At 38.6% G+C, this 13,318-nt stretch overlaps 1 protein-coding gene across 7 annotated transcripts in view; it reads left to right on the top strand.

Annotated features, from left to right (window-relative positions):
• tenm3 (teneurin transmembrane protein 3) overlaps positions 1-13,318 on the top strand; it is a 229,612-nt gene that overhangs the window by 176,172 nt on the left and 40,122 nt on the right. For 4 of the 7 annotated variants that reach the window (XM_027282802.1, XM_027282800.1, XM_027282798.1 and 1 more), the window contains 3 exons: positions 7,146-7,217; positions 7,771-7,948; positions 8,665-8,685. In XM_027282802.1, coding sequence (XP_027138603.1) covers positions 7,146-7,217; positions 7,771-7,948; positions 8,665-8,685 — 271 coding nt within the window. The remainder of the gene's footprint in view (positions 1-7,145; positions 7,218-7,770; positions 7,949-8,664; positions 8,686-13,318) is intronic. The other 3 variants (XM_027282804.1, XM_027282801.1, XM_027282799.1) reach the window with 1 other exon arrangement.

The following is a 13,318-nucleotide window of genomic DNA, read 5'->3' as shown; positions in this document are numbered from 1 at the left end:
TGTATGACAGTGATCAGTGATGGTTACTCAGTATATACAGTATATTGATTGACTATATTTGAAGATAGAAAAGAAAAATGCTTGCACTTACAGCCCATCTGTCTGCTTGTCTAAGAATAGATATATATTTTTAAAAAATGCATTTTGCAGTTTTAAAGGCACTTTGACTTTATAAACTCTCCTCCCCCTCCTCCCTCCCTTGCTTCTTTGCTGTCCTCTATCTGTCACCCCATCCATCACATTGCTATTCATCCCTCTCTCCCTGCAGTCCTCTTGGGCTTTCAACACCTTGTCACCCAATTCAGTGTGTGTGCGTGAGTGTGTGTGTGCGTTTTAAAATGCAGGTGTGATCTTCTGTTTATATGCGTACTGGTCTCTGTGGGTGTGATTTTGTGTCTTGAAGGGACAGTACTTCAACACACTGTGTGTGTGTGTGTGTGTGTGAGTGTGAGTGTGTGTGTGTGTGTGTGTGAGAGAGAGAGAGACCATTAAACACTTCAGCTGTGTTTTCTTCGTACTTCTTGTCTTGTAGCGTCACTAATGATGTGTTAGATTTGGAAATGTCTGCATGTAAACATACAGTGAGCGTTGACTTCCAACAGCCTTCAGGGATTTCATTGTTTTTCTTGTTTCTATCACTGATAGTCTCAGATTCAAATTTGAGTTTAGTCTCAGATCTGTAGATAGAAATATGATGCAGCTGTCAGATACGTCCAGCTTTTAGTTGTAGATGCGCCGGTCCTGGCTATCAGACTGTAACGTGACACATGGTCACGCAGTATATTGTTCATATCATATATCATCTACAGCACTGACACACATGCCCACTGCATATTACAATGACCAAGCTGTGACTGCTTGGTTAAAATAGTCACACAAACAGGCTCTGGTCTCAGTCTCTGAGCTTTCAGATAATTTTTTGTCTGGATCTGACAAATGAAGGCCTGAAGCATGCAAGTGTGTGAAACAAAACAAAACTGTATGCAGTTTCTATGAGCAAAACAAAAGATTAGAGCTTCACTTTCTATCCATGTTCTTTCTCTTCTCACAGATATATAATATTAGCCCTCAATAAGAGTAATAAATAAAGCAAACAATCAAAAGACACTTATGTGGAGCTGATTCTATCAAAGGTTTAATGTGTAGGAAGCCAGTGTTTGGTTGGTCTGTAGTAACTACATCTGGGCTACTGTAGAATAAAATATGGGAATTAAAATGTAGCTATAAAAGATTCATTTTAACAAAAACAAATCAATTCAATTCAGTTTTATTTATATAGTGCCATATCATAACTTAAGTTATCTCATGACACTTTCCATACAGAGCAGGTCTAGACCGTACTCTTTATAATATTATTTACAGAGACCAACAGTTCCACCATGAGCGAGCACAAAGATATATATTATTTTCACACTAATGAAAACAAAATTATGAAGATCATATTCCATCCCTGCTATTCTAAAAACCCCAAATCTAACAAATTGGACGTTTATTTATTATTTTGTTCTCTGTTTTTGGATTTGTAATAATGCTTCACATAACATGTAGTAACTAGACATTCTTTGAAACTGCTTCTTTTTCTGGATGATTTGGAAAAAATCTAAGCATCATACATGGAAATATGAATTCCGTTGTGTGTAAATAATCAAAGTAAGTCAGTCTATAGTTTGGACTATACAGTAATTCTGTACATTGTCATATTTAATGAAATATGAAGGACTGACAGAATATAATATAAACAGCAGCATGTCTCACATCGACATTTACTGTTGGAATGAAGAAGCATGTCTTTGTTTTATAAGCTACTTCTCATTGACCAACATAAACTAATAACATTTATTTTAAAATATTTTTTTTACATTTTGTAGGAGCACTGCCATTTTTATGAAATTATATTTATTATATATGATTTCCATTAGGCATACTTTGACCTTTTGTGTTTGACAACACTGATTCTTAAACTCTCAATAAACTTTTCTTTCCTACCGGGAACAAATCATCTGAAAACCATGTCATGTATTTTATAATGTGGATATTCTATATTTACTTGTGAAACGAGAGGTACCAGAAGAAATATAACAAAAGACAGCACAAACGTAGATGAGCAGGATTTAATAAAAGATTAGGAAAACAGGAAATACATGAAGAGAGAACGAGTGGACTAAAGGAGACACACTGGATTTGTGTGTAGAAGCTTTGTTCACACTTTAACACACAGACACAAACACACAGACCGACACGCACACCTGGTGTTGTGTGATCTGTAAGCACTGAGTAGTGAGCACTGCTGAACAACTCTGATAAGACTGGATGAAAGAGAGAGTGTGTGGAGGGGTTTCAGTGGCAGTTGACGCTCTGCTTCCTTGTGCATGCATTGTGAGGTTTTTGTGTGGGTGTGTGATTTCCATTCAAGTGCACGTTTTGAAGCCACTGTTTGTTGCATATTTCCACAGTATTGTCCTTTGTCCAAAAATCCTGCCACCAAGTGCACAGGTAAAAATAATGTGCGACAACGACCACTCCCCAGCAAGCCAAATGACTTCCGGTTAACGCTGTGTTGATGTCACTCTGTGACGTTTCGGACTAGGCTACATCACGTTCAAATAGGTGTTGTTTTAGACGTCATTTCCAGGACATCCTCACCAAGACCTCACCTCAACAGCTTTTTAATAACCCTAACTGACCACATAACCGTCCAATTTATGTCGTCGAGAGGACGTCTTGATGACCACGTCCTGGAAATGACGTCCAAACGTCCCCCTATTCAGCTGTGATCGGGCCCATTCCTAAACTTCACTGAAAAGCTGTCATCGCATCATATTTAAACATCCATTGTCCTTTTTTTTTTTTAAGGCAATATATGCAATACATGATCACAAATAGACATGGTCTTTTTACAAAATTCAGCATTTCAGTAATTTCAGTACAATATTTAGAAAAATATTTATTTCATAAAAACAATATTGAACAATTTGAAGACGCAAATGATGCAAATAAATCAAACTTTACAAATTAAAACACTAATGATACAAATAAACAAAAAATTCAATTAAAATACTTACAAGAATACTATATATTTACATGTAGACTATATATTTTACATTGAACTAAAAAAATATTTTACCACTATAACTTTCACCTTAATTATTATAAAACTATACAACTTTATTATTTACTGGAAAACTTTTATTTACTTATTATTGGTGTGTGGTGTTATGGGGAGGGGAGAGGGTTCGAGATGGTATTCAATAATCTGCAACAATCGCATTTATGCTACTGTCAGTTGCGAACTTGTCCCAGCATTTGATAGCATCTGTAATACAAAATCAATAACACTGTCAGACTTTGAAAACTTTAATTCTAGGACAGTAAAAAACATTAATAACAATGCTGTAATTACCTAAGACAGATGCATGCACAGCTGTTGGCTGGAAGGCCATCTTTACCCCTGTCCCCCTCATGTTCATTCCAGACATTAGGCTATTGGTGAACAATCTGAAATAAAAGAAAGACAAACAATATCAAACACAATCACACACTAATTCTGGGCGTGTAGTATTTGTGGTGTTATCTTTGGGTTTAAAGTCGATCCACCAGGATGAGTTGGGCAGAATGTGAGACCAACTCAGGCACTTCTGATGAACTTTGTCTCTAATTCTCCTTGATCAAGCGTCAATAAATAATACAGCATCAGACATCAGAGGCTCCTGAACACTTTCTGAACTCCTGACCTCACCATTGACCTTTGACTTCAGCAATTTCTCCACAACAATCCCCAACTGACTGCAAGTCAAGACATGATCAAATAAATTGTCAGTGTTGACCTGCACCAGTCTGCATATTCTAGGATATTCATTTTTACTGAAAATATCAGTCATCTGTCTCCTTGATGACTAATTGTTACCACTATCTTAACCCTCCAACACATTTCAGGTTAAGAAACGTTCCGTGCTTAAATCGGATCATTTGTGCATACCGATCCAAAACCCTGTGGACACAGTTGATCAAGGACTTCCCTCCTACACTGGCCAGTAAGGCTGCCACGATTAGTCGATTAGTCACGATTATGTCGACGAACAAAATCATCGACAACTAATTTAGTAATTTAGTAGTTGACGCATCGTTTATTTATTTATTTTTTTACTTTGCTTTTCTCTTGAAACTGCGGCTGCAGCCTCCACTGCATCTGCCTTTCTGTCACATTCACACACACACACACACACACACACACACACACACACACCCCTACGCACATGCGCAGTAGTGGTAATTGGCGTCACCTCGATTTTTCCGCAACTTCCGCGCAGTCTGCCCGGGGGATTAAACTCGGGTCAGGGACGGCCGCACGGTGCGGGAGGATCCCCTCGTGGGACCTCTCCCCGGCACTGGCTGGCCTCCGCTGGGCACATTTCCTCCGCGGTGGCTCTGGGTCGGCATGGGAAGACTCAGTGACAGTGAGCAGTCGGAATCAATCATTTCACCATTTTATGCATTTTTTCTTCTCCTCCTCTTCATGTGCAGCTGTTTGTCCTGACACTTTATTCTCTGTGAATTGTGCATTGTAAGAAGGAGTGACGCAAAGACAACGGCTGCCTCTCTGGGCAGCGGGGTGTTTATATTGCTTATAATGGAATAATATCAGTACAGCAACATTGCATGAGCACATCTACACACACACACACACACACACATTCTTAATTATTTGTCTGTTCACATTAAACCAGTTCACAGGCATGAAATTGGCTGACTGGTGTGTTGTATTTCTGTTATGTTTTTTGGCTTATGAATACAATGTCAGGCAAAATAATTCAATTCACTTGAATTAAAATAAGTTAGGACATCAACACGTCTAAAGCGGAGTGATACATATAGTTAAAAGTCCCAGAGTTATGGAGAACTATATCAGCACTCATGGATTCAATTCAATTCAATTTTATTTATATAGTGCCATATCATAATCAAAGTTATCTCATGACACTTTCCATACAGAGCAGGTCTAGACTGTACTCTCCACAATACAATCTACAGAGACTATTCCACAACAGTTCCACCATGAGCAAGCACTTGGCGACGGTGGCGAGGAAAACCTTCTTTTAAACAGGCAGAAACCTCGAGCAGACCCAAACAAAGCTCATTGGTAGACAGTCATCCACCACGACTGGTTGAGTTAAAGATAGAGAGGGACGGATAGAGAGAGAAGGGAGGATAGATAGATGAATAGAGAGAGATAGAGACACACAGATGCACAGCAGCAGCAAATCATACACTAACTATAAACTGTAATGGAGATATGGCAGCAATAATGACAGTGGTAATATGTGTAGTGGACGTCGTGCAGGATCACAGCAGCAACCACGATCCACGAGAACCTGCTGGACGACAGAGCACAGAAACTCCAGGGAAGAAGTTTAGTTAGTAACATGCATTAATGAGACATGGATAAGACAAATAAAAAATTTTAAAAAACCTTTTCATCAATCTGACTTTGTTGGTGCCAGATTTTTGAGATCAGATCAGTGTCTGGGCCCTGAGTAGATGGGGTAAGAATGCAAGAATCTAGGTTTTCAGAATGAGAGTTTTAAAATCAAGGTCAAATGCGTGCACAATGACAAACACACACACACAGAAAGCCATGTGAAAAAGCCTGACTGCTCTCTCTTTTAACACAGCAGGAGAATTCAATGTTCCTCTTTCTTTGACACTGCTCTCTCTCTCTCTCTCTCTCTCTCTCTCTCTCTCTCTCTCTATCTATCTATCTATCTATCTATCTATCTATCTATCTATCTATCTATCTCTCTCTCCCTCTCTCTGTCCACATCACCACACATACACACCTTTTCCTGTCAGGCAAGTAGTTGGTTGCCTGTGTAGACCGCAGCACAGCATGGGTGGAACCCTGCTGGTTTGGCCTCTGTTGATCAATCAACACCTTCTAATGGAGGGAGAGATGAAAGAGGGAGAGGAGGACAGGAGGATACAGAGAAGGCCAAAGAGGGGGATATAGATATAGCTGGATGGGAAGGGAACTGACTGACTGGGGATTTAAGGACCAGTAGCAGTACGTCATGCTGGGATTGAAGAATTTATATTTTGACTACATTAACTGTAGAAGGTTAGAGGAATGGAAAAAAGAAAAGAGTTTGTCTCCTGACTTCCCATTAGCACTATATTCATTAAGATAAACAACTAGTGGCGCCAGTTCTCCAGACGGTTGTCATTAAGAATTGCAGAAGAAGAAGCAGCAGCAGTCACACCTCAAACGATGGAAAAATGTGTGGAAAACATTACGGACGTGGCATTTTTGTTTGTTTCATGTAGTCTATTCGTGTGTGGAATATTTTAGTGTATGTATGACTCTACACACATCTGATGTGTGTTTTTTTTTCTGCTGCTGAAGTTTGAGTCATACTACGTCAGGATTTATTCACTGTCTAGATAGATAGATAGATAGATAGATAGATAGATAGATAGATAGAGCGCAATACATGCTGGTTTCCAAGATGGCGTCAGAGTTTGAATAATTCAGCTCGCCACAGGAGGCTCCTCTTTGAAGTCTCACTTTGAAGAACGAGTGCATCCCTCTCTTTTTCTCTCTTCATCTTCTCTTTTCTTATCACTCATATACATTAGCCTTGTCACACGTCACACACTCAGCCCACACTTCTTTGTCCTCCGCTTAGCTCACATAGTCTTTCCTCTCCTCTTTCATCTTGTGTTTTTCCTATCTGTCCACATTTCTGCTTCTATTTCCTCTTTTTCATTCCGATCTCTCTCTGCAGTGAAATATGAAGTGATTTCTTTTCTAAAGGTCTCTCTCTCTCTCTCTCTCTCTCTCTATCTCTCTCTCTACCTTTATTTATTTGAATGATTATGCATAGTTTGTTTATTATTAAGTGTAGCAATAAAGTAGTTTTGCACTGTATTAATGAGTAAAAATGAGCTTCAATACAAGAACATAGTTCAACATAGTATTGGGTTGGGTGTGACAAGTTAATCTTCTAGTTGAATCTAATAAACATGGATGTGTTGACAGCATGTGTCATATTTGGGTGATTGTGTAATGACAGCTGTGTCTAATGCTTTCATTCACATCACAGACATGCTCTTTATATCTTTCTCTCGTCTTGTCATATCCTGTCCACCAGGTATACTGTACAAGGGCAACGGTGAAAACATTTTCATTTCCCAGCAGCCCTCTGTCATCAGCAGCATCATGGGTAAGTACAGATTAAAAAAAGAATTGAGCTTCTAAGACCGGCACATTTGTGTCGGTGTTGTCGTGTCATTGCATGATGGTTAGTCATTTTGTCTTGCTCCAATGATTTAAGTGTGAGAACTGGGAATCTAGCATGACCCTTAAAAAATAGCTTGTGCGGCTGTGTGCTAGCTGTTCTCTAAGAACTACAGAACTACAAAACTGCAAAACTTATGAACCATTAATACCAAATATTATACACTCACAGAATTTAAGATTCAGTCATCACTTTTTTTGGAAGACAGTATCTAGTGGCCATCAGTTTGTCTCTCACCATGGAATGTCCATCTCCCAATGTGCTGTAGTCCTTGTCAACAATAAATGACACATTTTGTCAGTGCCCACATCTTTTTCTTTACCTGTCCCGCATTTTTAAGTCTTCCTCTGAGGACTCAACAACCTAGCCTACAAAAAAAAGTCATATGGAATGAGCTCTCAGCTTGAGTAAGTTTTGTGTAAAGAGCAGAAATCAAATGTTGCAGTCAGTAAAAATGCATTTCAACATCCTGTATTAGGAAATGGGCGTCGCCGCAGCATCTCCTGCCCAAGCTGTAATGGGCAGGCGGAAGGCAACAAGCTGCTGGCGCCCCTAGCTCTGGCCTGTGGAGCAGATGGCAGCGTCTTCGTTGGAGACTTCAACTACATCAGGAGGATCTTCCCCTCTGGGAATGTTACCAGTGTCATGGAGCTGAGGTAAGAGTAGAGGGAGGGAGGCTGGCTCTTGCTGCGGCCAGATCTGGGATATACATCTCCTAGTGTCACACAGATAAAGATGTCACTCAGAGAACTCTTCATCCATTCTAGTAATGCTCTGCCAAAACAATTTCATCTATGTCCCCCAGGTCATCATAAAACAAACATATGACATAAACATTTGTAAAAAATAAACCTATTTGTGAGTGCTTGGTTTTTAATTAAAATGTACCACCCAAATTCATCTTCTGCCTCAGCTTTTTGGGCATCTTTCCTTCCTGCACTCAACTGTTCAACTCTTGGAGGTTTTGAAGCAGTGCTTGAAAACATAAAGGAAGAGACGGATAGATGTATGGCCAGATTGGACACTTTGCCGCTGCACACTACTTACTCTTTAGCCAAAGCGCTAAAAGATACAAGAGCACTCTGAATTTAGGAGGAAAAATCTGCATTAGTGCTCTGAATATAGCACCATGCTTCTGGCACACTCATGTCTCAAAAACTCCTCATCTAACAGCTGTCTGAAATCTTTTTCCTACTGACTTCTGTTCATGATTCAAATTCTGAATTGTGACTGAATCTTCTAACTGTTCCCTTTTTATCTTCCAGTAAATTACTCTGCTGATTTTAGTCATAATACTTATCAGAGACCAGTCTGTCTACTAACTCATGTTTCTTCTCTCTGTTTTCTTTCCTTTGTTTGCACTCTATTAAAGAAACAAAGATTTCAGACATAGGTAAGACTGACTAATCCTGTTCAACCCCTTAACCTTCTTTTCATTCCACTGTCAGTTGTGCTACTTGTGCACCAGATTCTAGTCTGCACATTTGTTCAGTCTCTCTTTCCTTTTTTTCTTTCAAAACAATCACTGGTGCTCATTCCTGGTAGTTTTCTTTAGCTCCGCTAATTTTCAAAGTTGGAAACTTTCCATGGGAATTATGGGAATTTAGGGGAATAAACAGGAATAAACTGTGAATTTACAAAACAGGGAACTTAAATATAGTTGGGTAAAATATATTTGAGCATAATATTGACTAAAACAACCAGATTTCATGCAGTTCCACTTGAATATCTGCTATTCCTCAGTCACATGCACATAGCACACTGCTTACTGCAGGGCTATTGAGGCTACGCCCCCTACCTGCACAGGTGATTTCTGTACCTGGACCACAATTTAGAGCCCAGAGCACACAGAGACTGTTGAAGACACACATTTGAGCTTGTGGACTACATAATATTGTTCAATAAAATAATTAAAACTTGATAAAGTTCTACTTACAAATAAATCTGTTGAAATGTTTTGTAATTGTTTTATTTTGCATGTCTGCTTATGACAAAACAAAATGTTTAGATTCATGTTTGGATATGATACAGTTTGTTTAAATTACCCAACATTTACAGTTAATTCACATAAATTTCCATAATTACCATGGAGTTTCCGATTTGGAATATTTCCAAAATTCTGAAATTCTCTGGTTTTAAATTAATCAAATGATATGTCATATATCATATATCATATGATATATGATATATGTTAAAACATAACTGAGAGGCCTTTTTCCACTTTAGAAGAATTCTTGTTAATTAAATCATCATAACGGTTGCAATGATGTAATTCAATCCTCTCTTGACATATTTACTACTTACTATTGCTTTTTTGATATTTTATTATGTATAGTTTGCTTTATAGTATATTTTTATTCTTTGTTGTCACTTGTCACTTTGTGTAATGCTGCTAATCTATTTGGCATCCACCAAATATGTCAATCAAAGAATATCTGACAGAGACAGAAATCATTGTCCCAAGCACATTTCAAAATAACTAGGGAAGTGTTCTGCAAACTAAATAAATAATCTTATGCAAAGGATATTGATGCTTAAGCTGAGCGACTAAAGATTCCATGGGTGTATTGTCAGGCAGTCCAAGTAATTATAACTTTGGTATCTGTCATGATCAAATTTCACTCACCAATGTAATTGATAAAATCTAGAAACGTGGATCCATTTACTGGCTAATCAGTAATGTTGCAATATGACTCTCAATAAGGAGGAATGAGGCCTGATGCTTATCGTCTTCCTCAGTCTCATTCTCTTTTCTGCTCTCGTCTTGGTTGTTCACACCAAATCGAGTTCTCTGCTCTTTTGTTGTCAGCTCAGATGAACAACACAGTGATAATTTTTAGCAGCCCCTGGCAAGGAGAGATGTGGGGTAGGGTGGTGGATGGGTGGGTGCTGATTATGGTTACTGGTCTACCTTATTTCTCTCTGATTTATATTCCAGTCTCTTTATCCACCCCTCTCCCAGTGACACCTTCATTGTTGTATTTATATTCTTTCAAGTTGATCCATAGTTCATAGAAAGAGTACACACAAAAAAACTATATATTTATATATATATATACAAACTTGCTGTGGCTCAGAGGCAGAGCGGGTCGTCCACTAATCAGATGATCGGCGTTTCAATCCCCGGCTCCTCCAGTCTGCATGTCGAAGTATCTTGGGAAAGATACTGAACCCCAAATTGCTCCTGAAGGCTGTGCCATCAGTGTGTGAATGTGTATGAATGGTTAGCTCCTCAAACTGATGAGCAGTTGGCACCTTGCATGGTAGCCAATGCCATCAGTGTATGAATGTGTGTGAATGGGTGAATGAGATATGTAGTGTTAAAGTGCTTTGAGTGGTCGGAAGACTAGAAAGGAGATATATAAGTACAGCCCATTTACCATTTGTACATACCAAAGATATTACCATTTTATATAAATAATGAACATGCATTGTTATAGATTAAAATACCTGCAAGTATATAACAGAGTTCAGCTTGTTCACCAGCTGGCTGCTAGCTTGGTCTTTGTGCCGCTTGGTGCTGAGCAGGTTAGTGCGCAGAGGCTTTATGAGATACTGATATTGGTTGTGGCTGGAGAAGAGTTGATAAGAGTACAGTATCTGTCCGAAAACCAAAACAAGGAGCTAAAAGAGGCTCAGTGACAGGGCTGTGCAGAGCAGTTCAGTGATCATCACTACATGCGTTCATAAATTTAATTATCATGAATGGATAGAATGATACATATCATTTTTGATCCCCTCCTTAAATTTAACTCCAACAACAAGGAAGAGCTTGAAGCTGAGGCAGCCAGGCGGACACTTAGTTATTTATACAAGTAAAATATGAATTTGGTTCACAAACTAGTGTGATCCCTTTCCGTTCCTTTGGCTGCTTAGTCTAGTGGAAAATTCAAATCTCAAGTTTTAAAGTACTCTGATGTTGAGAGGCAATTTAGTGATGGCATGTCCTGCTGCTCGCTGCCACCTAATGGGCACTGTCCAAATAAACAACAAGATAAACTCTTCTATGTCCATTGCAGAGGAAACATCAGACTTTTCTCAACTTTTCCTAGTAAATAATAATACCAGAAAACTCCATGACAGGGTGAATTCAGTGAACCCTCTCTGCTTCCCCATCACTCTTGTCTTTGGTGATGTCAAACATTTTCTTGATGTTGATTCCTCTGCTGTGAGAAAAAAAGCACTTGCCCTGTCATTTCCTTTAGTTGTGTGGTCTCCTCTTTGCCAGGTACGGCACTCATGTTGTTATACAGCAGCCCTCAGCGTGAAGAGTGTGTTTTTTTTAAATAACATATATTTTCAGAATGAACACATTATGCTTTTATCACTAACCTAATTTTGGAACCAGATTAATATAACATGGGTTTAGTGTGCCCAAGCTGGCATACTTGTCATGGGTTGCAACCCCCCAGTAAGTGCCCCAAAATCAGCATCTGTTGACATGTCTCAAACAGAGAAGCTTGGGTGGGTGGTTGATCTTTCCCTACCTTTAACCACCTGGTAATTAACAAAGTACATATCTTAACTCAACCATTTTTTAAAAAACTTAATCTAAACCTGATCCATGTTACTGTATATGCCATAAGGCTGCCATGTGGGTAAATCCTGTGTTTAATTTGGTTTTCTGAAGTCAGTGAAGATGCATCCGTCATCACGTTCAGTGCTCCATCCTTCTTTACAATGCAATGCTCACTCTGTGATTCAGGCTGAAACATTAGGAAATGCAGCTCTGTCTCGTCTCATCCTTTTCTCTTTCGTCTCTTCTGAAAATGACGCTCAGCCCAGTTAGTTTTCTTCTGTATCTCCTCACACGCGTACAAAGCAGCACCATACCTGGAGCTTCTTTGCCACTGGCAAGACACAATGATTGGATTTCATTTTTTTGACCCGTCCAAATATAGTTTTAAATTAAATGTAACTTTTTAATTAAAACACAATTTCCTCTCAGGTAGAGGAGCATTTTTCTACCTTCTGTCCTTCCTTCACTTATTCACACCAGCTTGACTCTACGTTCCTCATTTAAGACTTTTTTTTGTTTTCTCTTCTTTTACAGCCATACTGTTCTTCCTGCTTTAATCCCTTCTTTTCCTTATTCTTCATTTATTTCCTTCCATTTTTTTCATTCCATCCCTTCAGTGAGTCATATATATATATATATATATTATATATATATAGATATATATATATATTATATATATATATATTATATATATATATATATTCATTCTTTTGTCTTTCTGCTGCTGCCCTCACTTCGTCCTATATCTTGTTCAGTCACATATTTTAATGTGTCCTGGCATGTTTAGGTGATCAAGTGCCAACCATGTCAAGTTCATCCTCCGGGCTGTTTAACTGAACACACACACACGTCTTAAATTAGCTTTGCCATCAAAAACATCTTCACAAGTTGTTCTGTTGGTTCATGGGAAAATAAAAGTGAACCTCATTAAATGTTTAAAATCTGAGGATGAAAATGATAAAAGAGGAGACAGAATTGTCAGGATGTCATTGTGTTTAATTAACAGGATGGCTCTTGCAGACAGGTGGAAGCAGACAGACTGTGTTCACACTGAATTCTGACAGAAATTATTCACTGAATTTAATTAAGTCCTTCCATCTTCCAGTGCTGTTTTTGCATTGGTTTTAATGTGCACAATGCCTGATGCCATGCATTCTGTCTATACTGCTGCCTATTCTGAATCTTGAAAGTGTTTCAGTCTTCAATGGATCGCTCTGCCTAAATAAGGGTTCAATGAAAACAAAAGGGCATGCTTATCAGCACGTCTGGGCCTCACCAGTAGAGTCCGACTGATATGGGATTTTTAAGGCCATATCCCATATTCCATATTTGGTGATTTAAAAATCCAATATTCCGATATATCAGCCGATATATATATTTAAAAAAGAAAACAGAAAACAGATTTCCCTAACACTAATTATATGTACAAGTTACAACAAACAATTTTCAATCATCATTTGCTGCCTGCCTTCTAAAATCTACTACCTAGTGATGCACTAAATCCATT

Source organism: Larimichthys crocea, chromosome X, assembly GCF_000972845.2.
Source record: "Larimichthys crocea isolate SSNF chromosome X, L_crocea_2.0, whole genome shotgun sequence".
In the NCBI taxonomy this organism is placed as follows: domain Eukaryota; kingdom Metazoa; phylum Chordata; class Actinopteri; family Sciaenidae; genus Larimichthys; species Larimichthys crocea.
This window is presented reverse-complemented; position numbering and strand designations above follow the sequence as displayed.